At 45.0% G+C, this 27,217-nt stretch overlaps 1 protein-coding gene across 21 annotated transcripts in view; it reads left to right on the forward strand.

Annotated features, from left to right (window-relative positions):
- PHACTR1 (phosphatase and actin regulator 1) overlaps positions 1-27,217 on the forward strand; it is a 499,921-nt gene that overhangs the window by 410,121 nt on the left and 62,583 nt on the right. For 11 of the 21 annotated variants that reach the window (XM_070244098.1, XM_070244101.1, XM_070244102.1 and 8 more), the window contains 2 exons: positions 2,921-3,088; positions 21,666-21,987. In XM_070244098.1, the coding sequence (XP_070100199.1) occupies positions 2,921-3,088; positions 21,666-21,987 (490 nt within the window). Of the gene's footprint in view, positions 1-2,920; positions 3,089-5,206; positions 5,414-21,665; positions 21,988-27,217 lie in introns of all 21 variants that reach the window. The other 10 variants (XM_070244095.1, XM_070244093.1, XM_070244094.1 and 7 more) reach the window with 1 other exon arrangement.

Here is a 27,217-nt window from a genome sequence, read left to right on the forward strand (position 1 = left end):
TGTGTGTGGGATGCTGCCACAGCATGGCTTGATGAGTGGTGTGTAGGTCCATTCCTGGGATCCAAACCCATGAACCCCAGGCCACCGAAGCAGAGTGCATGAACTTAACCACTATGCCCCTGGGCCAGCCCCAGAGCTTTAAACTTTGGAAATCCGTTTGTTTCTAACCATAGGGAGATAGCTAAAGAAATATCAGTTTATTTATCCAGTGTAATCATTATGAAATGAAATTATGCAAATTATAATGCTTATAATAGTAAAAAAAATGACACAAAATTTGATACATAATATGGTAAACTGTGAGAAATATATACAGGAAAACAACTCTTTCTGTTAGCGTGGTGAGGTGATCAGGGTCTTATTTCTTTTTTCTCCGTGCTTATTTTTTCAATGGAAATATATATTTAGAAATTATGGCAGTGGAATTCTGAAGGTTGTTTCCCCTTCAAGGTGGTTTTGGCCTTGGCGACTTAGCAAAGGCACTTTAAATCCACAGGGAGCTGCTTTTTTCGAGAGTTAATGCATCCCAAGGCATGCTTCTCTGTTATTCACCAAGCCTCTGGCACCAGCCTCTAGCCAGGTGCCTCGATGAAAGCCAGATGCATAGACAGAGTCTAAAGTAATCTCATTGCAGGTGCATCCTTTTATCCCAATGTCGCTCCTGTGGTATTTATCTGTTAGAAAATACAGCAATCATTTGGTTGCATCTTCGCCCCAAAGAAGCAGGACTTGGCCATAGCGCTCAACCCCTCCTCCTCTGGTTGTCTTATCCAGGACCTTTATTACATTTAGAACATCAAAAAATCAAAGTGGCTTCAGGGCTAGCCGGATGGCGTAGCGGTTAAGTTTGTGCACTCCGCTTTGGCAGCCCGGGGTCCGCCAGTTCGGATCCCAGACATGGACCTACGCACCACTCATCAGGCAATGCTGTGGTAGGCATCCCACATACAAAGTAGAGGAAGATGGGCACAGATGTTAGCTCAGGGCCAGTCTTCCTCAGCAAAAAAGAGGAGGATTGGTGACAGATGTTAACTTGGGGCTAATCTTCCTCAAAAAAAAAAAAAAGTGGTTTCCTGGAGACATATTAAACTGAATGGCAGCTGTGTCATTATTTCACCAACGGGGAACTTTCAGCAGAGCCTCTTCCCATGGCGTCAGTTTGAACATGCTAAATTGAGGCATATTAAGAGGACTGGGGACCATCCGTTGTGGGACAGTGATGCATTAACATACCTGCAGCCCTTCCCATCCTGAAGACTCTCGGTTGGTTCAGTAGTGTTCTTTCCAGAACATTGGCTTTAGAATCTGCACTGCTCTTCTCTTATTAATGAGGCATAGTAATCGTACTTTTAATCACAATTATAATTACTACTACCGTTTGGGGCATACAAAAAGGCCAAATCAAAAGAAGAAAAAACCCATAATCTTCAAGTGTCGATGCTTTATATTGTCTGCTTCAGATGATTTTTCACTATCTAATATATATATATATTTATATTTATATATATATATATATATAAAATACATATTTCTTTTTTGTTGTTGTTGTTGAGGAAGATTGGCCCTGAGCTAACATCTGTGCCAGTATTCCTCTATTTTGTATGTGGGATGCTGCCACAGCATGGCTTGACGAGCAGTATGTAGGTCCACACCTGGGATCCAAACCCACGAACCCCAGGCCACCAAAACAGAACATGCAAACTTAACCAGTTCCCTACTGGGTTGACCCTATTATTTTTTTTTCTATGTTTATAGAAGAGTCAGGTCAAATATCGTATGTCCTTGAACCGTATGCTACCTAAAGCCTGTCGGTTTGTAGTTACTCTGTTGATCGTGCATTTCATCAGCCATTTCTAACTGGGGTGGGGGGCTGGCAGAGGATCCTTTGTCACCGCATATCAATCATTGAATATAAAATGAAAGCCTTGGGAGGAGCATAGCGAAAGGAAAGGATTATTTATCCAGGATTAACATTGGAGTCATTTTGCTGGTTCATTTCTACAAGTAAATCATCTTTCTTCCAGTTTTAAGGCCACCGATTGCTTTGCTAGTTCCTGTGTTTCTGACTAAGCATAACACAGAGTCTTTCATCTGGCTATTTATTCATCTTACGGGAACAGCTTTCAGTCCTCTTTAAAAATTAATTTGACTTTAATGTCTAGTTATCTAGACTCCCCTGGGCTAGGATGAAATCACACGGGGGGAATTTTGATTTGACAAATGGTCATTGTGCGGGAGCCTTTGATCCTCCACCATGGTGTTAACCAGCTGCCCCTTGTCTGGCTGAGCTTTAAGCAAGATCAAAGTCTGCTCCCCCACAAGGCGTGATCACTGGGGGGCAGCGGGAGAATTCTGGCACTTCCCCGCATCCCTGGGCTGCTGTGGCCCTTCCGCTGGAGCTTAGAGCCCTGCTAAGCATCTATCTACCCAGAGAAATTGGATGCCAGCAGAGGTGAAGAGAAGACAGACAGGGTGAGTTTTTCCTGGGACCTTGGAGTCCCACGCTTCTGGCACTTGTTGATAGGAAGCCCTTTGCTCCCTAGAGTAGGAATTCCTAATTCTGATTTTCCAGTCTCTGAGGCTTGCTCAATTTTTCCAAGTTTTCAAAAATTATGAAAAGTTCATTTTAACTCACTTTCATTTAAAAAAAAAAACATACAACATGTGGTATATTATAGTTAGAAAGAAGGAGAGAAAACAGACAATTTGCTAAAGATCTTTGGCAACTGTTGCCCTCGTGGTTAGACGCCACATGTCTAAAAATGAGATAAATGTCTTAAAAGCAAAAGAACGAGTGTAGACTTCACATACTCCCCTTGATAAAGATTGTTCAAAAACATCCAGCCTCAGTGAGCTGGCTGTACATGTCCCCCTCCCCAGGAAGGCAGGCGCTGTCTAACTCTGCAATCTCTTTCTTCAGATGGGGAGCTCTCCATATCGAATGAAGATGACTCCTTGGAAAACGGGCAGTCTCTAAGCGCCAGCCAGCTGTCTCTGCCTGCCCTGTCCGAAATGGAGCCAGTTCCGATGCCCAGGGATCCCTGCTCCTATGAGGTGCTCCAACCTTCAGACATCATGGATGGGACAGGTAATGCCACTGGCAGAGCTGTAGAACAGGTCTCCAGCATGTGGCTTTAGGGACCTTTGTCCTGGCTGCACTTGAGGTTCTATTTTGACCCACTCTCAGCGTAAGAATCTCCTGGAAATCAGGGCAAAACTGACCAATTAGTACATACTGGGTATAAAAACAAGGAGGATATTTACACTTATTTTTCTATAGTTTTTAAAGACTTTTTTATAACCTTATCTCTTTAAAGAAGATATGCCTTGTTTTTGTACTATTGATGATTTAAAAGTGTCATTGTTTTGTTTTCTAACACTCATTTCTGTTAAGATCAAGGTGAAGAATCCTACGTGTCTATGTGGTACCTATCCAGTTCACCTGTTCATAAGGCCCTGGCGTGCCCTTTAATCTGAGTCCCAGGATACCAGTTAATAGTTGTATCAATTTACCAATTATATCAATTTACTGTTACAATCAATTAATGTGTTCATTGGCTATTAAATTGTATACAATTTACTGATTAACTTGTATCCTGCTGACAGATGATTTTTGATGCCATCTGACTGTCACTCCCTCTTTGGTCCACAGCCCTCTGAGTGGCCAGTATTCCCTCAGAAGACTTGCAGGGTGGTCCTCATTAGCCTGAAGATAGGACCCTCCCATGGCCAGTGAAGAGTGGTCCTTGTTGTCAGGAGACGAGCCTGGGGGAAGGGACCTCTTGGAATCTCTGGCATGTGGATGGAAAGGCCACGTCCTTTCTCCACACCGTGTGCAAAATCTACATCAGCAGAACACGGGTGGGAGGGTGGGAGAGATGACGTTTCACCAAGTCAATTCCCATGTTTCACTTTGGGACCTGGTGAGTCATTGCTCCATCAGTGTGTCCAACACTGATAATAATAGTGTCCCTTGAGACGGGGGAGAATTTAGTGCTCATGAGGATTATTTGCAGGCTTTGATGCTGCAGGGAACACTGCTACCCAGATTAGAGGGGAAGAGAGGGCAGGGAAGGAGTCATTTATAGGCATTCTTAGTAGCAGTGATGGGAGGAAGGAGCATATGCAAGTGAGTTACATTCCCCCCGCCCCACCACCAAGCTGGGAAGACTTTTCCAACTAAAGCCGTGAATTGTGTTTTGTATCCAGCCTTCCTGGTGACGTTGGAATCAGATGGATTCGATTGTTAGAGTGAGATCTGTCATCCCAGTGAATCATAGAGTGCCAGTTTGTCATTGGCCAAGCTGCCAGCATGGAAGGAAGGCCTGTGCTACTACCTGTAACAGCTCTTAACTGGAGCCAGTTGGGGTTCCCCGTGGGGAAGAGAAGAGTCAGGCTCAGTGCAGAGAAAGAGAAATGGGGGAATCGAAACAGGAAAACCATAATTCTGGTGAGTGAGAGGAAAGAGGAAGGGGGAAGACAAAAAGGTGTCGAGTTGGAGCATCCTTCACCTTGTCAGGGATTATAGGAGCCAGCAGGGGCAGGAAGATGCCCCTAAAACTGCAGGGTGCCCACAGGAGGCTGCTGCCCAGCTCTGGCGGCTCCCAAACATAGAGGAGCAGCCCCCCCGGGCATGTAGGGGTAACTCATCTGGTGTCTAGGCTGTCTTCATTACTCAGTCCCAGATCTGGGAGCAGAGACACAGTGAGACCCAGCGGGCAAAAACAAGATCCCGGAATCCACTCTCTCTTCTTCCTAGCAAAGGGCAACCAGGCCCAAAGGAACATGCCAGCGATTGGTGCTCTTTGTCCCTGATCCACTACACCTGCCATCCGTGGATTGCTGCTGTGGTCCCATGGGTCACATTTAAGAGCACCCATGGAATTTGTATTATCAATGCCGAGATCGAAGCGGTGGCGCTTTGGATGGTTTTGAGAAAATGTCCTCTTCCTTTTTCTCCCTCTTGCTGCTTCTGCCTCTCCCTTTTCTGCCTCTGGCTCCCCACTGTGTCCCTCCACCCCCACCGCCCTGCTTTATTGGATTTCTGGTGTCCCCTCTTTTAACTCTCCACTCACACATGACAACCTGGAACAGCTGGTGCTCTGCGGTGTTGCTGCCCCACGTCCCTGTGCTGTGTGTTCCCGCCGGCCCCACCTGCACTGCGTTGGTGTAATGTCTCCTGTGTGTCATGTGGTTGTCCCCTCAGTGTCTGAAGAGAGTCCCTCTGCCAGTGAGTCTGGAGTCCTCCTGTCCCAAGATCCTTCAGCCAAACCAGTCCTGCTCCTGCCCCCAAAAAAACCTGCTGCTTTCTCTGGAGACCATGAAGAGACCCCAGTGAAGCAGCTGTCCCTTCTCAAGCAACCCCCTGCCCTGCCTCCCAAACCCACTGCCAGGATTGCCAACCACTTAACAGGTGAGTCAAGACGTCTTCTGGGGGCATGCAGCCCTGCCTTCCCTTCCCTTCAAGGGATGATCTCTTGCTTTTTTTCTTTTTATCTGAGGCCTGACGCACCTCTTTGGCGAGGTTGCTCTGTGGGACGTTTGGGTGTTTCCGTGTGTGTCTTGGTACCTGCAGTCATGACCTGGGTTTATGTGTTTGTGTCCAGAAGCGTTCAAGGTACACCTACCAGTCGTATGCCAAGAGCCTTCAGTTGTGTGTATCTGCAAATATGTGCATTGGTATTTATGTGACTGATTCCGGATTATTTGCCCATCTAGGTGAATCACATTCAATGTCAAAATCTTTGCAAAGATAAAGAGTAGTACGTTGTTCCTTTCGTAATGAATTTGTCAAAGCTTTACATTTTTTGTCTTTAAATTATTGCTCTGAAGCCCAGTGTATTTCTTCTATTAAAAAAAAAGCAAAGAAAATCTGCAGAGTATTGTGGGAAATACTTTAAAAGCAGAATAAGCCTAGGACTGCTGTCCTAAAATGATTTTTATTTTTAAAATGTTATTTAATGAATGGACCTACGGTTATTAAATTGAGCATCTAGTGGAAAAGCACTTCACTGCACATTAGCCTGTGAATCGGACCCCACTTTGTGGTTTAAGTTTGTGGTTTAATCAGAGATTAAAGATTTCAGAGGGTTGTTTCTCCAGCCTCGATAGTATCCCCACCTGATACTACCAACTGCCTTTTTACAGTGTGTTTGGTATTTTTATAAATAGCTTCAAATTGATCTCTGTACATTTTTGTAAGATGTAATGGGGCTGGAGGTAGGGAAGAGTACGCAGCTATTTTATAGTAGAAAACGGGTTCAAGAAAAGTCAGTGACTTTCCCAGGGCTGGCAGGAATTCTGCACTGGAGCCACGAATAGATCCTGCGTTCCCAACTCCTGGTTCAGTGAACATTGTTTCCATGAGAGGAGGAAGTCTCTCACGTGGTGCTGGGTTTTATTAGAGTCCAACCTAAACAGGGTTGCGTCAAACCCTTCTATCAAGGTATGCGCCCATGAAAGTCAGATGTATGTGTTTCAGAAGAGCAAATTCCATCGAAAGGAACCATTCAACACGTTAATAACACTTTAGTTCAGTGCCCCCAAATTTAAATGCATCTACAAAGGAGAAAATGCTGTTGTAAACCTCCCTCTACGAGATTACCACTGTCCATCTGTCCATCTGTCTATCTAATAAAAATCAAATACTGCTGTATATATTCTGTATCACTCAGCAATATCTCATGAACGGATTCTCATGTTAGCAAATATTCCACAACACAGTCTTGTCAGCTGCCTGGTGTCGATCAGGATTACTCGATTGACCCCTTAGGGGTTTTTCATCTTCTCTGTTGTAAAAAACACAACAGCGAACATCTTCAGCAGCTTACATGTATATAAGCATCTCTGAGTTTTCCATAATTTATTTCTGGAATTAGCAGTTAGAATTAGCAATTCTAATTCTAGAAATAAGTTACGTACCTTATCTAGAAATAAGTTTATGTTACTTTTAAGAGCTTTACACCTTTTAAGGCTTTGCTGCCGAATTTCCATTGAGAAAGATTAAATATTGCAAAATAAACGTCCACATGTAATACGTATTTATTCAGCACACCTACTTTAGGCAGAATACTGTGCTGGGTCTCAAAGCAGATACAAGTATATGACAGTTTAATGAGTGTGTGTGTGTGTGTGTATATACACATACATACATATATATTTGTGGTTATAAAATAAAATGTGAAAATAGCTACTGTCAGGAGTAATACTTCCAGTTCAGTGCAATCTGATAAAAGAATTACTGGAGAGGGCTGAAGCTTGAGCTGATCCTTAAAGCGTGAAGGGCATTTATGGAGAATGAGGGAAGAACATTCCAGAAAAGAAGACCCCAGACAGAGGCTCAGAGGAGGAGGCAGTGTTTCGGGTGGGAGGCGAGGTGGCCAAGCTGGGGTGGAGGGTCTGTCTTGGGATGTGTTGAGAGAGAGGCTCATTAGGTAAGGCATGTGAGGATTTAGATTTTATTCCTGCAGCTGTGGAAAGCCTTTGGAGGTTTTTGAGCAGAGGAGTGATGTGATGAAAACCAGCCTTTAAAAAATTTTCCCTGGTCACTGTAGAATGAACAGAAAGAGGAGAAGGTGGAAGGCCTAACCGAGAAGCCACTGATGCCAGCCCCATGCCTGATTCTCCCAAATCGCTTGTTGAATGAAATTGAATGATTTGAGCCAAGGCCACTATTTAAGAGCCTACTTAGGTAGAAATCTGTGCTAACAAGCATGTGGCTGATAGCAGTGGGGAGAGAGAGAACAGAACAATAGATAAGACATTTTAAAAGAAGAATTGACAGAACTTCTCAAACCACCCTCTAATTTATCTAGTTATCTAATTAATGAAGGCATACTTCATTCATTCATAGCTTCAGCTATGAGCCCTGAACTTGAGTAGCTTGGTATCCGCAGGACTCTTTTGATGTATGAGGGACTGCAGATATCTAAATTGGACCAATCTTTCTGGCTTCCCTCATCCTTTCCCATGGACCGTGGACTTTTTCTATTATCTGTAAACCGCACCTCTATACCTGGGATCAAATGGATAAAAATACATAAAAGCTAACAATCCTTACCATATTGTACCTGGTAGCCTCTTAAATCTGATGAAGACAAGATAGGTGGAGATGTCTATATGCTGTAAATCTGGTGCTTTTTGGGTTAAAGTCACTTAGACTTGCTTAATTTTTGTAAATGAGTGTCAGTCATAACGAATCACCATGAGGCAGCTACATTAACCCTGTTCTGTTACTAATTACTCTAGAGACTTCTGTGCCATGTCAGAAAGAATTAATAAACTAAGAATTCTAGAACTCTAAATTGAGACATGAGTTTTAACATGTTCTCAACGTCTGTTGTTCTGTCGACGTGTTTGAAAGGAAACACAAGACAATTTGAAAGACACCAAGCATGATGAATAGAGTCACAGTGGTTCTTGGTCTGGTAGGATGCTGGGCGAAGCATAAGCCTGAACTTCTTCCAGGTACACCATCAGGGAAAGACGTACAGAACTCTCTCTACTTTGGCATTTGTTTCCACTTTATCAGGAAACCATAGTTAACTTGGAGACTATTTTTCTTACACATTTTCTCTGTTCTTCAGCCAGGGAGAGAGAAACTCTTGCTCTCCCAAACTGTTTTTCTTCTTCTCCCACTGTCATCCTCTTTCGTCTCTTCTGCAACGTCAGCATGCACAGTGGCGTGTAATACAGGGTCAGGGGTTTGCGGCATCAGATTCCCTTCTATTCCTACAGCAGAGCTGGTTGCATAAGTATGATTGGAGATGAATGATTCTCAAAATGCATCCTTCTTGGAATGATGGCTGACCCCAGAGGAAGGGGGTGATGGAGGCAAAAAACCACGGTCTCCTCCTTTCTAAGTCTTCATCAATCACCTCTCCAGCCATCCTGGCTCCAGAAGTCAAATGTTGGACGTTGCATGAATAATCCATGCCTTCTGCATAAGGTATTTGTGGTTAGGCACCCCATAAGTGCCATTTGGAGGAAGGATAATCACCTTTGTGATAGTTGGACTTTACAGTCCGACGTTCACACTTGGGTATGAATGATGGCAGCTACCATTTTTTGAAAACTTTATGACATACCTTTAGTCCTGTGAGGTAGACACTATTATCATTATTCTCTCTTTTTCCTAGAAGAGGAAAAAGAAATTTAGAGAAGTTAAATGACTTGGTCATGGTTACCTAGCTAGTAAGGGGCAGAGATGGACTCAACCCATTTTGTTGGACTCCAGAGTCCTCACTTATAACCATTAATTTACACCGTCTCTACCAAGATACCTATTCTTAAAATTCTAAGAAATGAAATCATTAGTTTTCACTGGTGTTTTGTTTTGTTTTGTGTTTTGTTTTTTGCTTTGTGTGTTTTAATCTGTTGAAGAAATTAGAAAATCTGCTTCTTTAACTTTATAACTCAAAGACAAAAAATGGTCCAGTCTTTCAAAATTAAGTAATGTTCTCAAGGCACTTGATTCTAAAGAGGAGGACCCAAGTACGTTTGGGTTGGGTATCCATGGACAAAGGGCATGCCAGAAGGACAGAGTGTGTAAGAATCAAGACTGGGACAAATCACATGGGAAGCATTTGACTACAATTGGAGACTAACAATTTGGCAAAGAAAGGAAACTGTTGCTGATCCTTAAAAACAAGTCCTTCTGCTGCTGTGAACCTGCCCAGGGCTTATTTGCACTATCTTTAGAACCTGAAATACAAGGAAACTTACTGTACTGTCAGAACTTGGTTGATTGCTAGTTTCAACATTGCAAAGTATTTGCAACTGCAATTACCTGAAAAATGGTATCCATGCCCTGTGGTATTTTTCAGTCCCAGCACGTGTCCAGTAAGAATCCTCTATCCAGTGCCTGTCAAGCCAAAACCAGTATTCCTACTTATAGCTGTCTCTCTCGTCTTGTGGGCATTGTCTACATTGAACTACAGTCACTTTCTGATGTGTGATTTCATTATGTTTCTCTGTTGCTCTCTGATCGTCTGTCTCCATTTCTCCCCAATATCCCACGCCCCCTCCTTGTTCTCCTCTTTCAGCCTTCTCTCCGGCCCTGCAAAATCTTCTAACTACTTTTGCCTCTGCCCTGGCACTCCCTCTTGCCTCTGACAGGGCAAGAAAACTGGTGACCAGACTGCTGTGACCTTGATCTCATCTGTGCCTCTAAAGGGAAAAAATTATTTGTAACCCAGAAGCCTCATAAAGAGGTTTAAGGTTCACACTCTCTTGATAACTCATACCTTGAAGGAATGGGAAATTTACCTGAATCTACTCTTTATACCCATTTGTCCGTATTTTTCCAGTTTTGATTTTCTTTTCTCAAAATGCAGAAATTCTTTTCTTAGTGCAGGTAAGAACTATCCATTGATCAAAACATTTTTAAGAGTGCTTTCTGCTCTGACCTCTATGATCAGGATGAAGATTGTAGCAAAATGCTTTTTTTTTTTTTTGTAGCACTGTTAGATTGGAGATTTAATTCACTTGCCACTTTTTTTTCTTGTGGTGAAAGCACATAACATAAAAGTTACCATCTTAACCATTTTTAAGTGTACAATGTATAGTGTTAAGTATGTGCATCTTGTTTTACAACAGATCTCCAGAACTTTTTCATCTTGCAAAACTGAGACTCTATACCTATGAAACAACTCTCCTTTTTCTTTCCTCTCCCCTTAGCCCCTAGTAACCATCATTTTAATTCTTGTTTCTGTGAACTTGATTACTCTCGATACCTCACATAGGTGGAATCATACAGTATTTGTCTTTTTTTTTTTCTTTTGAGCTAACATCTGCCACCAATCCTGCTCTTTTTGCTGAGGAAGACGCCTGCCACAGCATGGCTTGCCAAGCGGTGCCATGTCCACACCCAGGATCCGAACCGGTGAACCCCAGGCCTGTCGAAGCAGAACATGCCAACTGAACCACTGTGCCACCAGGCCAGCCCTAGTATTTGTCTTTTTAAGACTGACTTATTTCACTTAGCATGATATCCTCAAGGTTCATCCATGTTGTCACATGTGACAGGATTTCCTTCCTTTTTTAGGCTAAATGGCATTTATGTTTTGAGTGCCCACTATGTGCAAGGTGCTCTGCCAGACCCGATAGAATTTACAAAAGTGTTCCCTCATCGAGGCCAACCTGGTGGCATAGCAGTTAAATTTGCACACACCGCTTCTGTGGCCCGGGTTCGCAGGTTCAGATCCTGGGCATGGACGTAGCACTGCTCATCAAGCCATGCTGTGGCAGGCGTCCCACATATAAAATAGAGGAAGATGGGCATGGATATTAGCTCAGGGCTAAGCTTCCTCAAAAAAAAAAAAAAGCATTCCCTCATCAGCTGTAGGAGTTGTAGGCAGTTGTAAGCTACAGAAAATGTTTACTATGAAGATGTATAAACATGGCTCTAAAGAAATTCAAATAGTAAGAGATCAGATCCTTTTGGAAGAATCAGAAAAAGTGTCATAAACAAGGATATATTTAAGACAGGTCTAAAGAGGAGTAAAATTTTGATGGGTGGGGATGGGAGAGGAGGTTGCTATGAAACAGGCAGCAGAGGACAGGAGGCACGTGAGTATGAGGCGTAGTATGTTCAAGAAATAGCAAATAGCCCAGCTTGACGGGTTTGTGGGATTCACGTAGGGAAGTAGTGAAAGATCAGGTTGGAAGGGGATTGCAGCAAAACCGTGGAGAGCCTCAAATGCCCTGCTATGGATTTAACTTGGGCGGGGGACGTGGGCGTCTTCTCTGGACTTGTAGCAAGGCTTGCCAGATTTCACGAAAGCCTGTCTCCTCGATATTCTTGTGGATAAGATGGACAATAATGCTGTTGGGTGATTTACAACTGGATGTACGAATGTAACCGGGGGATGTTCAGCGTCAGCTTGAAATTGCAAAGGGCACCAAGCTGCTGCCCTTGGTTCTTCCTCTTGGACGTTGTTTAAATGTCCCAGGAATAAATTTCCTGAGGACGGGGATTTGGTCTGCCTTGTTCCCTGCTCTGCCCTTAGCTAGCACTATACAGCAGCAGAACGGGAGGCCTTGGGAGGGAGAGAAGCCCCTGTGGCTGGGGCATTTGCCCACGAGTTCATAGCAGGATACTTGCTCTCCGGCGCTGACTTCCACCATAAATGAAATCTGAGTCTGTTGTATTTGAAAGAAACACGGTAACCTAGATGGAAAAGCAACCCCTTATATGAGTAGCAGGTAGAACATGACAGTCATCCATCAGTCAAACTTGTGATCCAGCCTTAAGTGTCAGAGAGTACATTAGTAATGTCACAGGGAGATGGAGATAACCTTGTGGACACCAACTGCAGACAGTTAGACCAGCCACCACCATTTCTGTAAATGCAAGAAATCTGAGTCTGTCCCCCAACAATGAATAAATGTCGTGTATCAGATGGATGCAAGATGAGAAAGGAACTGCACCCATCCTTCTTTTTCCTTTATATATTTGTGGATCTAACTTGAACTTATTTGTACCTTCACCATGAATGTTCTACTTCTTGATAGTTCCGTATGATCTGTGTAGTATTTCATTTTATATGCTCTACATTTACTGCTTTCAGACTTCAGACGTGTATCCCCTGGTTCTAGTGTTCTGAGATCGGATGAACATTTTGTTGCTTGCCTTCGTGACTTTGTGATCTTGATTCGACCCCCTCTCAGCTTGGGCCTGGATACTCACAAACAGCAGTCCTCCCAGTAGGCACTGTGGGATCTGTGTTCCTTTTGGGTGTCCATCTCCGACCTTCTCACCTTCCATCATGCCTGTCTTGCAGAAGGCTCAGGTTCAACAGCTCAGTTATCAACTGAATGGCACTTGCCTTGCCGCGCCTCCTTGGGAGCAACAGCACTAGTCCATTGCTGCAAAAATAAACAGTATAATGTGTTTATGTATAAGTGATTTATAATTTCTAACAAAATACTGATCTTTTCAACAGATGTTTGTTCTCGTGATTATAGGAACATCTATAATTTTGACTCTTTGAGAGCAGTTTCCTGACAATGAATAATGTGTAATCTTACTTTAAAAAAAATCTAATTGAATTGCTTGCTCTGCAAAGATGACATGCTAATGTGACTCAGCTGGTGAATGACCCCCATCCACTGCCCAGCATCTCCATCTCAGAGAGGCACATTCCTTCCTCTTTCTTGTAGTCTTCCCAGATGGTCTTAGGAGGGGTAAATTTAAAAACAAAAATCTTTCTTTGTGGAAAGTGGCTCTGAAACAAAGTCAGTTGCTGGTGCTGCATATGCTATAACAGCCTTCAATTTTAGGATTCTGGAAGGTCTCAGGACATAGTCCTCTCAAACATCAGGTATTTGCTGTAGTCTTCATGTGCTTGCCTGGCTTGGGAGAGCCGGCCAAGCTTGGGGCATTTAACACAAATAACTTCTTTGTTACACTTGTTTCCTTCCACACCATCCCTGTCACCACAAGGGGTCAGTCAACACATTTTGCCTTTGCAGGCATTTGACCAAGGATAAAATGTCAGACTGCCGTAGAATCCCTAGGATGGCCTGAAGGGATTGATGGAGCTCCTGTGAGCACCTCTCTTGCAGCCAGGGGGAATCTGATTCAGTACTTTAGCAATACTGGACTCTTATTTAAGTACCAAGTCTACTTCTTATAGCCCCTCTATGTCTTTGGGTGGCATGCCTGTGTCTATGCAAGGAGATAGAGATCCTAACCCACTGGAACCAGGTGGCAAAAGGCTGAGACGTTCTTACAACACCTTTGTTCATTAAGACACTAAGTGCTACTATCATTGACAAGTACTTCCGATACATCAGCAGTTACAAATGGCTTCCACAGCAGGTGTTAATAAAAGTGAGAAGAGAGGCTAGGACTGTTTTTATTTAGCCCAGACTCCTTCTGTTATAGACTACAGTCCTGTGGCATGAGAATCGACTAGAGAAGTAATCTGGGATTTTCATTCCTTGTCCGAGTCATAAGTCAGAGCTGTGTCATGGTTGGAAATACAGCCCTCTTGGGTTTTATGGCTCTGTGATACTCATAGTTTGGGTTTATTTTCCTTGTTCTCTGGAACTGGTTGTTTTTGCTTTTTCCACTCCATCAGCAGAGACAGTTTTATGAATCTTGAACAGTCTGGCTGCAGAGGACTTGACCAGTTCTAAGTCAGCAAGCAGAGCTGTGTGTGTACCCCAGCAGGACCAGCCACTGTCCTCATTCTGAATGCAAGAGGTGGAGTGTGTGCTCCCACAATCCATAAATATCATGCACGGGATAGATGCAAAGCGTTTTATTCAGTGAGATGCTATCAAAGGAAAGGAGGCATTATATCCCTGGATATTTACAGGTAAAAGAGCCTGAGTCCCAAAAAAGGTTAGCTATCTTTCCCAACTAATGAAGAGCAGAGGACCCAGGTGTTCTCACTCCCAGTTCTGCTTTCTTTTCCGCTGACACAGCGCGGCATGCATCTGAACAACACACTGAAGCCTGGATGACCCCACCTTTTTCTCTTCCCACGATGCTTTGTTGCAAACGTGGAAAACTGCTCAGATGGTCCTTGGAAGCCTCTTTGTTCCACTACTTCAGTCACTTTCACCTGGCATTTTCACCTACCTACTTAGAATACAAACACTGCCCCCGCTGTCACTTTCTTGGCTTCCGTCATCCCACCCCAGGCTGGGGAGCATCCGGCTAGGTGATTCTCCCAGGTGTGGCAAGAATCCTGCTACTAACACTGCAGGTATATATAGTGCTTTGCAATTTATAAAGCGTGTCCATATTGTCTTGTCTTACATTCACAGCAACCTATGGGAGAGGCAGAGAATATATTATTTTTTCAGAATCCATTAAGACCTTATCTGTTGAACTCCTGTTACATACCAAGGACTGGACTAGGGGTATTTTGTACTCAGGCCCTCTGCTAACCTGTATGGGGACTTTGTAAAATTATAAAAACCTGGGGCCGGCCCGGTGATGCAGTGGTTAAGTGCGCACATTCCACTTCAGCGGCCCGGGTTTCGCTGGTTCAGATCCCGGGTGCGGACATGGCACTGATTGGCAAGCCATGCTGTGGTAGGCGTCCCACATATAAAAAGTAGAGGAAGATGGGCATGAATGTTAGCTCAGGGCCAGTCTTCCTCAGCAAAAAGAGGAGGATTGGCAGCAGAGGTTAGCTCAGAGCTAACCTTCCTCAAAAAAAAAATTAATTTAAAAAATTATAAAAACATGTCCTTTGGAGGAATGAATTACAAAAGCTGCCCCTTCCTCTGGGGTGACTCAAGCCCATGCCAGGACAGACCTCGGGCTGGGTTTCAGCCCCCTCATCCCCTCAGCATCCCCCATCAGAGTAGACCATAATCCATTTACTTCTCCCAACAGGCCTATCAGGTAGGTAATTAATATGCCCCTTCTACAGATGAGAAAACTGAGGCTCAGGAAAGCTGAATGTCTTAGGCAGAGTAACAGAGCCTCTTGATCTTGGTGCTGGGATTAAACCCCAGCTCTTCTGAGTTCTAAGCTACTGGTGATTTCACCAGGGCCAAATCTCATCCTCCAGAAGGCCTTGGGCATTGTCACTTTGCTGGTGAAGGGAGCAGTCTCTTCACCAAGGAATGGCTCTTAGAGGGTGGCTTCTCAGACTTGATTGTGGCATGGTCCCTGGGGACCTTGTCAAGGTGAGGATTCTGGTTCAGAAGGGCTGAGCTGGGCCCTGAGAACCTGCATTTCTCATGGCTCCCAAGAGGCTCTGCTCTGCTAGTCCACGGACAACACTGATTAGCAGAGCCTTAGTGTAGGAGAAACAGGTCCCTAAGTTCTTTTCCCACAGCTCTAAAGACATGATGAGAAGGAAAACCAAGGCATACTATGCACTAGGCCCAGCCCTTGCTAGGGAACAGGAGATGAAACAGCCACATCCACTGTGATCTAGTTAATGCGTCGTGTCCACCTACTGCAAATAAAAATCAGCAACAAGTCAAGAAAAGTGAGATGGGTCAAGTCGACCCTATATGAAATGCTCTGACAAAGGGAAGCCCAGGGCCTGGTGAGAGCCCACTGGTGGGCGCCTAAACCAACCTTGGGGAGAACGAATGGGCTTCCTGAGGAAGCAGTTCAATAATGATAGTAATGCTGGCAACAAGAAGTATAGTTACTATTCATTGAGTAACCAAATGCCAAACACTATGCTACATAGTTTATGTACTTTATCTTATTTAATTTTCACAATAGTCCTATGGTAGATTGATTCATCCCCATTTCACAGATTGGAAAACTGAACAGCAAAGAGATTTAAGCAGTTTGCTGACGCTAACAGAGCTGGATGAGTGTGTGATTTTTACATTTTATCTTCTACTTTAGTAAGACAAAGTTTGGTAATGATTTTGTGCTTCTTGGTCCTATAATAACTTATGGCACTTTCTCAAAGTGTGGTCTCCACCTGGGTCAGGGTGATCTGGGGGCTTATTTACAAAGCAGACCCCCAACCCCATTGTAGACCTGCCGAATCTATGAAAGTGAGGCCCAGGAATCTGCCTCTCCCAAACCTCCCTAATGAGGTTGGAGAGATCACTACCCTCAGAATTTGACATTTTGGAAAGAACAAGGGGGTGGCATGCAGGACAGTCCCGATCCATTCATCTCACTCTGTTACCCTTACTACAAAAATGTTAGTGCCTCACTGAACAGACATGAGTATTGGGTATATGTTTCTATATTCATTTGAGAAATACATACCGTACACGTAGGGTAAATGAGAAATCAGCAAGGAGGAACAAGAGAACTCTGATGCACTGAATCAACTCTGTAGGAAAAGTTGAACATTCAGTTAAGTGTTTATTGCATGAGACGAAATTTTGAAGAATGGCTTTTTAGGCAAACTTGTCTAAAATGTCCTTAAAGTCTTCTAAAGCTAATAAGATACAATAGTCCACCCAGAAGGATATAAGAAATCGTATCATTCACAGAATGTCAAGGATAAGTGATTTTTATAAATATAAAATTAAATTGAAAGTGCCCTCTGACGAATTGCTTTAAAAACAGATCCTTTAACTGCAAACCTTAGATTTAGGCAAGCTAGTCATTAGGTAAACAGATTTTAGGCAAATTAGCTTCCAGTAAATTGGTTTCCTGCAAATTGCTTTTACTTTTTACACGTTGAGGGCATAGAAATAGAACCTAGAGACTATGCTGATGACCTCTCAGGATGGGCTTTGCCCAGGGGCTGGGCGGAACTGATGCCTCCTGGCCATAACTGATGCCTCCTGGCCATCGAATGCTGGGATGGCCCAGCCTCGGGCAGCATTGTACTACGAGCAGTTTAACACCCCGAATCAGTGAGTCTCAACTCCCTGTGTGTAGTAAGCACCTGTGTGTAGTAAGCACCTGGGAAGCATTTAAAATCCAAATTCCCCGTCCAGAGATTCTGATCCAGTAGGTCAGAGGTGAAGCCCAGGAATTTCAACTTCTAGCCGGCATCAAGGACGGTTGCAGGTGGTCCAAGAACTCCACTCTAAGAATTAGTGCCGTTGTTTGTTTGTGTTCAGAGAAAAGGACAAGAATAAGAGGCTCAGAGTGGTTTTCAAATGTGGCTTTCCAAAAACAATGCTGGACACTCCCTGCACCGCCCCGTAGAATCCCTGAGGGGGCGTGGGGGTTAGCTTCGGGGTGATTCTAGGGTACCCCTGGATGAGGCTGCAAGAACGCTTGGCATGGAGTCCTGGGCCTCACTACTCGGAGCACCCTGTGGGGAGTGCTGAAGCGTGCCTGGGAGGAGCCATCCAGGACCCAGTTGGGAAGCCAAGGCTAACCCAAATGGAGCCAGCAGTAACCAGCACAAAATCGAGCAGAATTAAATGAAGGTGCTGATTATCAGGGTCACAGGAGTTCAGGGCGGAAAGGCTGCAAGGGGCAAGTGGGGCCCTCAGTTGTGCTTTGCAAGGTGAATGCAATTTTGATCATCAGGCAGGAGCAGGGAGGGGATTTCAGGGCATGGGTATGACAAGGCCCTGAGGAAGGAATGAACATGGTTATTGGAAACCCAGTATGGAAACTGGCCTGACTGGAGCAGCCACAGTGGGCCAAGGAGAGGCAGGGCAGGAGATGCCTGGCGGAGCAGGACACGGCTGACCCAGAGTCTCACCTGGACTTGCAGCATTGACTGCAGCAAGGGCTCATTGTGGGACCTCAAGCATGACCTGTGCTTTAGGGAGATGTCTCGCGCAGGGTGAGGGATGGATTAGAGGACTGGGACCCCATTATCTGCACAATAAGAGGAGATGAGGTCCCAGGGCTGGTGTGGTCAAGGGGGCAGAGAACACAGAAGTTTGAAAGGGAAAGATAGAGAGAGAGACAGAAACTCAGAATGACAGATCACATACAGCTGGTTTCAAATTGTGCCTCCAGATCTGTTAGGAGGAATGACTTGGTATTAAGATGTCATAAAGATATAAAAATAGACATTGCCAAGTTACTGAAGGTCTGAGCTGCCCAGGCGCTCCTCAGTTATCCACCGTGTTGGTGAAAGATGGAGACCACAGAGCTAATTCACTAAGAGCAGACAATTCTACCTGATTTTAACCAATTTCTTAATTTCCTTTCTTTTTAGCAAATCTGCTGAGCCAAAAATTATTTTAATCGATTCACTTTCTTTCTCTACTCGTATTTAATTTATGACCATGTGTAGTGAAACCACCAGAAGGGAGACGCAGGCAGGAGAGAAGAGGGAGCTCTCCATGGCCCCAGCATGCCTTTCCTAAGACAATAAGAGTAACTGTCTCCACTAATTTGGCCCCCCCAGTCATTTCTTCCTTGCCTGTTTTGATAGAGTTCCTGGAGGCCACTGGCCATTTTTCCAGTGTTAAACGGAGTAAGTTTTGCTATGGAAGCCGTGACGAGACATACTGTGGTGGAGTGTGAGCAGGAAACTATAGCTTAGCAAGATGGATGGAACCCAGTGTGGTCACTGTCCCTTCCTGGGTAGACATTTCCATGCTGCCCTCCTGGCTCTACTTTCTCCTGCTCAAGTGAATGAGCACCTACCTGCTGCAGACAACTAGACCCAAGAATGAAGGAATTATGGGTCAACGATTCCTGGATGAAAACTCGTAACACGTCCAGACACGTGACGTTTGCTAGGTTTGCACTAAAGTTTCCAAGAGCCACAGGAGTAGACCCTTGAGTAACAGGAACTGGACAAAGGTGGTGAGTTTCTACATCTCAGCCACTTTGGAATTAGCACCATTTATGCTCCTGGACGTGGTTTCCCTGTGTGCTGTGCATGGGGGATGGTAACGAGCAAGATGAGCCTTCCAGGAGGAGCGTGAGGGAGGCTTGTTTTTATGACTGGTTCGCATTTTGGTGTTGGGGGGTAATCTTACCAGGCACCCTGGACTTGTTAGGCTTTTCTGTGTCTCAACTTTAGGATCAGCAGTTTCGTGTCTATACACCCACAGCTGCATGATCCTAAAGTTTTGATCCATTTTATTTTCACATCACCCTCCTAGAGTATCTGTTTCCGGGGAAGGTGTGAATTCATCCCATAGCAGAGCATTGTGGTTTTGGATCATTCTGTAAACATGTTTTGAGCCTCTTGCTATGTTAGCTGGGCACTGTAAAGATGCCAAATATATAATGTCAAATTATTCACAGTCCTTGTGAATGTGTGGAAGGACAGTACAGTGTCTTCAGAGTCAGTGCCATCGCCTGTAAAAGTGAGAAAATAATGGTGCCTACATCACAGGCTGCCTGTGAGGTTAAATCAGTTAGATATGAAAGGCACTTAGAACAGTATGTGGCACATAGTAAGCCTGGTGTAAAGCTTGGCTATAATGACTGTTGTCATCATCAAGATTGCCATTGTTGTTAACACTGACATACCTACCGCCCACCCGCAGTAGGTCCAGTGGGTGTGGGAAGGAAGGAGTGGTGTAATGATCAAAGGAGGTTTTTCAGGAGAGGTCATTTTTGAGCTGCATCTTGAAGGAAGAGTAGATGTTGACCAAGAAGACAAAACAGAGAAGAATATTCCAAGTTGAGGGAAAGTGACAAAGGCCCAGGGCTATGGAAACACCGAGTGCTTTGGGCAACTCACGGTGCAGGAGTGAGGGGGATACCTGTGGGTAATGGTGAGAAAAGAAGCTGGATCCAGAGGAGCCTTGAGTGCTCCCCTGGGGTTCTCTGTGAGACAGGAGAGGGAACCTGCTGAGTGAGCCGCCTGGAGCAGGCCGGGGAAGATGGCAGCAGTCCACGTGGACACTGTGAGGGACAAAGACCAGCTGGTAGGACTTAGCTCAGGGTGGAGACTGAATTTGTAGGTGAGAAAATAAGAAAAATCCACTCGTCATAGGAGAGACTCTGATCAGAGGCTCTTTTGGGTGCAAGAAGGAGAGATGATTTCCAACCGGAGGAACCAGAGCAGACTTCATAGAGGTTGTGTGTGGACGTGAAAAGACTGAACAGCAAACAGACCCTGAAGACTTGAATGATGTGTCAGGAAGCTGGACTTTATTTCTAGGCCACTGAGGGTTTTAAACTGTGGAGCCACATGATCAGATTTGTGCTCCAGGAAAGGCATTTTGGCAGGACTATGGGGGCTAAACTGGAAGAAGGCCACACTCAAAGCAGGCAGACAGTTGGAGAAAAATCTAAGGCCTCAAAGACCTAGAGTCAGAACCATGCTGTGCTCGCCCCACAGGCACCAGGGGTGAAGGCAAAAGTGTTCTGCCCGCCTCACACACCTGCTGCTGCTACCTGCCCTCCCCCGCCGCCCTTCCTGGCCATGCTCCTCCAAGAAGGCCTGCAACCCACAGGACTCAACCATGCCCCTTTCCCCTCACTGCTAGGTGCTTTCCAGAAATGTGGGGTGCAGGCAGAGGACTACAGGGTCATCCCAAAGATGCCCGAGGGCAGTCTGACCCTAAGACCCCTAAACTGGAGCATCTCTGAGAAGCTTCAGTGCCACAATCGTGGAACCAAGGGGTTGGGTGTACAGAGGTTCCACCAGGCCCCCGGAGTGCCTGATGGAGCCTACCTACAGTTTGAACGGCCCACCGTGGATGCCACAGGAGTGGGCCAGCCAGCACATCCATCATGCTCACACCTTACTCCCACACAGGGCACTTGAGCCCTCTCTGTGATAATTAATCCCCACAAAGCATCCTCCCTGGTGGGATGAGCAGCCCCAGGTTACAGATGAGGAATTAAGGTTGGCACTAATTAAAGTCACTTGTGGAGGGACGTACTGTTAGTAGTCTTGAACCTAGGGCTGGCTTCCAATCCCATGCCTGTTAGAAAGTGCCAGCTGAAAGGATATTTTCACATTACAATGGCAACATTTTAGGCATCATGGCATACCTTAGAAAAGGTCCTTCGAAGGTCCATGGATTTCCATGAGCAGAAGAGAGCATCGGGATCATTCTCCCTTCTTGCTGCTGGTGAGCTGGTGACAGTGATGAGACAGACACCGCTAATGCCAGGTCCCCGAGAGCCCTTGGAGCCAGCGGCTTTGAGTGGGAAATGAGAGTTTGTGGGTGCTTGTCGAGTGGCACTCACCCTGCTTGTGTCTTCATTTGGTGCATTTTATCTCAGGGGCCCACCTCAATGACCTTGGTCCCAAGGTGGGCACAGGTGGTGTTCTAGGTTTCGTTCAATGTCCCCATGCTGACATCTTCCTCTCGCCCTCCTTCTGCCGCAGATCCTGGCGCCCCTGTGAAATTGCCTTGTCTGCCAGTGAAACTGTCGCCTCCGCTACCTCCAAAGAAAGTCATGATCTGTATGCCTGTAGGGGGGCCAGACCTCTCCCTGCCATCCTACGTGGCTCAGAAGAGTGGCCAGCAGGGCGGGGCCCAGCACCACCACACGGTCCTGCCGTCCCAGATCCAGCACCAGCTGCAGTATGGCAGCCTCGGCCCGCATCTCCCCTCCACCACCGGCTCCCTCCCCATGCACCCCTCGGGCTGCAGGATGATAGACGAGCTGAACAAAACCCTGGCCATGACCATGCAGAGGCTGGAAAGGTAATGGGGGTCGGGGGTGGGGGGATGAGGGCAGGAAGGGAGGGCTCGGCTTGCGGCGGGGGCAGTCGGGAGAGGGGTTGGGGATATGACCATGACTGAGGAGTGTGGAGACCAGGGCAAGGACTCATCCCCACTGGGGGGAAAAAAGTTTGAAGGTAAAATCAAACCAAAGATTGAATGTCAAGGAAAGTAAGGAAGAAAAAAATAATGCTGTCAATTGCCAGACTACAGAACAATCACATTTATCAAAAAGAAAAAGTAACATATATGTGTATGTATGTATTATGCTGGCACATATTAGGCTTCCGTAAGTCTTAACATGTTTTGAAAGCATGTACACATAATCATTAATAGTGGTTACCCCTATGGCAGGGAGATGAGGAAGAAAATCTTTTATATTTCATATCTTTCCATACTGCTTAATTTTTTATTTTGTGTATATTACTTTTATGATATAAAATGACAACTTGGGTGTAAAATAAGAAAAGACAAGAGCTGGTAGAGCAGTAGTGAAAAATGGGGGATGGGAAAGGTGGAGAGGTGTGCCCTTGTTCTTGCTGATGAAGGAAGCAGAGTACTGTGTAGTCATGCATCACTTCACGACAGGGATGCATGCCGAGAAATGGGTCATTAGTCAATTTCATCATTATGCAAACATCATGGGGTGCACTTACACAAATCTACATCATATAGCCCACTGCCGATCTAGGCTGGATGGTACCTATCTTATGTGGCCACCATTGTGTATGTAGTCCATTGTTGACCAAAATGTTGTTGCGTGGCATTTGACTGTTGTCTGACTGTATGAGTGTGAGTCCCTAATATTTAGCAATAGCCAGTGCAGCGTTCTCTCGCTGGAATCTGCCTCCAACAGCATTGCTGGGAAATCTGCCAAGACAACCCCCAAAGGCAGGCCTACAGCAGAGACCCTGACTCCGTACCACCCAGGGGAATCTCTCATGCTAGTTCTGAATCGCTCTGAGGGGTGTGTGTGTGTGTGTGTGTTCATTCATTCATTCAAACATCACCGCCCTGGTGCCCAAGAGATTTCCCATTATGATTCCAAGGCGTACTGCTTGACCTAGTTCCCTGGCATGACAAGAAGAAAGTATCGAGATCTGGCGTGAAGGATGTGTCTGAGCTGGGACCCTGAATGCCTGTCCCAGGTTAGTGACCACGGTTAACTGGGTCCTGCAGATGGGAAAACTGCAGCCTGGAGGGCCCAGCCGGTCACTAGGCAGAGAGCCAGAGGCTAGATGGACACGGTTGGGAACTTTCCGTTGTAGTTTTCTGACTCGTAGAGGTTTTCTCCCTTCCTACCTCTCAGCCAGGTATTCTATGCTTGGAAAATTAGTGACTCCAAGGGAATTTGTTGTCGCTAGGAATTCTGACTTGATTGTACCACGGTAATATCTACCTTTACTGAAAAAAATATTTGGCCCTTTGCCATCATTTTCAACTACTGTTATTATTAATGAGGCCAATAATCATTTAAAATTTGGATGGCACTTTTTAGTCTATTACACAGTTTTGTTATCATCTTAGTCCACACACTACCCAGGGAGACTGAGTAAGTGGAGAAACTAAGGGAGGCTGAGTGAGTTCCCCAACGCCAGCTACTCAGATGTGGTCCACAAACTGTTTGTTGCCCATCGGCAACCATATAGGTGCAGAAATTGAGAGCAAGCTTTTAGACACTTTGGTAGCAATTTGACAGAATCATTTTATGTCTGTTGAATCTTATGATAAAAAAAGAGTTTCACTTTTTATATATTTATTATTTTTACAAAAGCATCAGTTTGCGATGGGTTGAAAATGAAAATATGTAAATCAACCAACCAGCCAAACTGGTCCTTCCCTGCACTTCCCCTTGAAAAGCGCTGCCCTAGTCGGTAAGTCTCAGGGCCACCCCTTAAAGCTTGGGTCTTCCTACTGCAAATCCAGAACTCTTTCTACTGTAGCACAGCTGCTTTCCCAAAGACAGCTAGCGGTCAACATAATTTCCTATCCCCCTGTCTACTGTATATCCAGTGAGTTTCTCTATCTCTCAGGAGCTTTAATCCATTGAAAAAGATGCTCATGACACTATATTAGGAGGATATTGCTAAATACGTTTCCACTTGAAGCACACCATTTTAAAAGGTTCAATTGAGAGTACTAACCAACACGTTACACTGTGTTCAACAATTTCTGTGTATATTTGTAGAATATTTAAGTTGAGCATAGACAAGGGGTAAGTCTGTTGGACCTAAACTGGGTCAGGTTCTTTATTGAAATGAATCAAAGAGAACAAACGGGGGCGAGGGGCGGGAGAGATACTGTGATATTGTAGGAGGAGGGGGTGAGGTGGGAGACAGCATGATCTTGGCAGCTGAGCCAAGATCGTCCCTCGCGCTTTCTGCCACCATCAGACTCTTGTTACCTCCTTCTGTCTCCCACCCCAGATCAAGGCAAAGGGTTATTCTGATAGACCAGCTGGGACATAGGGAGCTAAGGCATACATCACTTTGACAAGATGGCCCTCCAGAGAAAGAGAGGCCTTCTTCCCAAACATAGAAAGATTGAGAGATTTTTCTGAGCATCCACATCATCTTGCAGGAGTCCTGGAAGGATCTGAGAGCAGAACAAGGTCACAAGCCCCCTGTCAGTTTAGTGTGGAAACTGCTGTTGTCTCTGGTGATGTTGCCCTTTTTTTTATCATCTAAAAATTCTCCCGGTTGCCTGTCAACATGATTTCATTCTTGTTCTGACCAACTTTAATATAGAAGGAAAGAATTACTTTTCTCTTCTGGCAATTTCCAGTGACCCCAAAAAACACTGCAAGAAGGAAGAAACATTACTGAACGTTTAGACATTCTGCCTGCAAAGACCTTGGGATCTCATAACACATCACCTGTAGGGCGTTAGTCCGGACCTAGAGTCTGACCCTGATGAAATTGTAGGTAATGTGAAAACCGAGCAGAGAATTAAACAGCATTACCGCCTGTCTTGGGACCATAAATTTAAATAAATAGCCATCTTACAGTTGAAAGGGATCTTAAAGACCATCCCAGCAGCCAGCCCCCTGCCCACTGCAGTGTTCCTCACTGTTTGTCATCTAGTCTCTGCGGGAACTGCTGGTCCAAAGATAGCCCACCTCATTGTCGAGAAGACCTGATTATTACAAAGTTCTTCCTTATATTAACTTAAAGGTTTTACTTATTGTAACTCTCCCCCACAGTCTTATTTCTAATCTTCCTTTCCTGTGAAAGCCTTTCAAATCTTTGAAGGTAGCCAACATTTACTTTACCTAAGGACTTCTCTCTTCCATGCCAGTACTCCCAAATTCATGTAATCATTTACTAAAATGGTTTCTCGACCTTTACTATTTTGTTTATGTTCTTCCAAATCTGTTCTGATTTGTATGAAGAAGTTCTTAATCATTGCCCAAACCTGAACCTGCCTGATGACACTGAAAAACGACACGTAGTTAATTCCTTACGGCATTGGCACACCAGATTCAGGGGGAGGGGTGCAGAAGGAGAGAACTAGAGACCAGTTGATGCAAACGTAAAGAGTTCCATGTTTATTTAAATTCACGGGGCTGCCCTAGTCTTCATGGCCACACTGGAGTCATGGCGAGTCCGTGGGCTCCAGACTCTAACTACCAGTGTTTCAATCTCAGATACACTTCTTTGTGACTATGATTCCTCATCTGTAAAACAGTGATAATAATAACACCACCAACCTCATTAGGGTTGTCTGTGAGGAACAAATGACTTCATCCGAATCAGTTGTCTTACTGCATGGCATAACAGGAAGTGTCCAATAAATGGTAGTGAAGATTGAGCAAAATTAGATAGCACACAAAATTTGCCTTCAACGCCCCTAAAAGGCATATTGCAAATAGGTTTGACCCCATCTTCTTGGAGATTTTATTTGTGTCAGTTTCCTCAATTAGATTTTCTCCATTTGTTTTCTCCCCGCTTCTGATTCATATCTTTTTTGAAGGTGACATTTTATAATTTCAAATATTATGCAATTACTTTTTTGTTTTTTTTTAAGGAAGATTAGCCCTGAGCTAACATCCATCGCCAATCCTCCTCTTTTTGGTGAGGAAGACTGGCCCTGAGCTAACATCCATGCCCATCTTCCTGTAGTTTATATGTGGGACGCCTGCCACGGCATGGCTTCATAAGCGTTGCATAGGTCTGTGCCCCGGATCTGAACTGGCAAACTCCGGGCTGCCGAAGTGGAGTGTGCAAACTTAACTGTTGCGCCACCAGGCCGGCCCCTACAATTACTAAGTTTAATGTCTGCAGTAAACTCTGATCTAGTTAGCATCAATCTTGGAATTCAGACTTAAAATCCTAATCAGCCACTAATTTTCTTTCCCTTCTTAATTCAGTTGCTCAGCTCTCTGTGCTCTGGTTTCCCTCTTGGTAAAATGAAGGTGGTAGATGTACCCTGGGTGACCCTAGAGAAATTTTAGGAAGATTCTTAAGGGAATGCACTTTAAAGAAGTCTTTCTCTTCTCAATTAAAGGGAAAGGGAATTCAACTTCTAGTTGATCAAGCTAAAAATCTTGGGGTCACCCTTGATACCTGCCTTTCTATTGAACTCCACGTCTGGTGGGTCAGCAGATCCTATCCGGTCTACGGTGAGACAACATCTAGGATCGGCCACTTCCCACCTGCTCCTGCTGCTGCCCCGTGGTCTGGGCCTCCATTGCCCCTCACCTGGCATGCTGCAGTCCCGCCTGCCTGGTCTCCTGCCTCTCCCTCTGCCCCCTCAGTCCATCCATAACACAACTGTCAGAGATGACGGTTAACAAAACTCAGATCATGACTGTATTAATGTGCTGGGGCTGCCTTAACAAAGTACCATAGAGGGGGTGGTTTAAACAGAAGAAATTTATTCTCTCACAGTTCTGGAGTCTGGAAGTCCAAGATCAAGGTATCAGCAGGGTTAGTTTCTTCTGAGGTCGCTCTCCTTAGCTTGTCGGTGGCCATCTTCTCCCCGTGTCCTCACATGGTCTTCCTTCGTTGTGTGTCTGGGTCCTCATCTCCTTCTTTGAGGACACCAGTCATTTGGTGAGAACCCCCCCTAATGACCTCACTTTAACTTAATTACTCCTTTAAAGGTCCTGTCTCCAGATGCAGTCACATTCTGAGGTTCTGGGGGTTAGGCTTTATGCAGATGAATTTTGGGAGAACACAGTTCAGCCCATAACAGTGACTATGCTCTCTAA

Source organism: Equus caballus, chromosome 20 (genome assembly GCF_041296265.1).
Source record: "Equus caballus isolate H_3958 breed thoroughbred chromosome 20, TB-T2T, whole genome shotgun sequence".
NCBI lineage: Eukaryota > Metazoa > Chordata > Mammalia > Perissodactyla > Equidae > Equus > Equus caballus.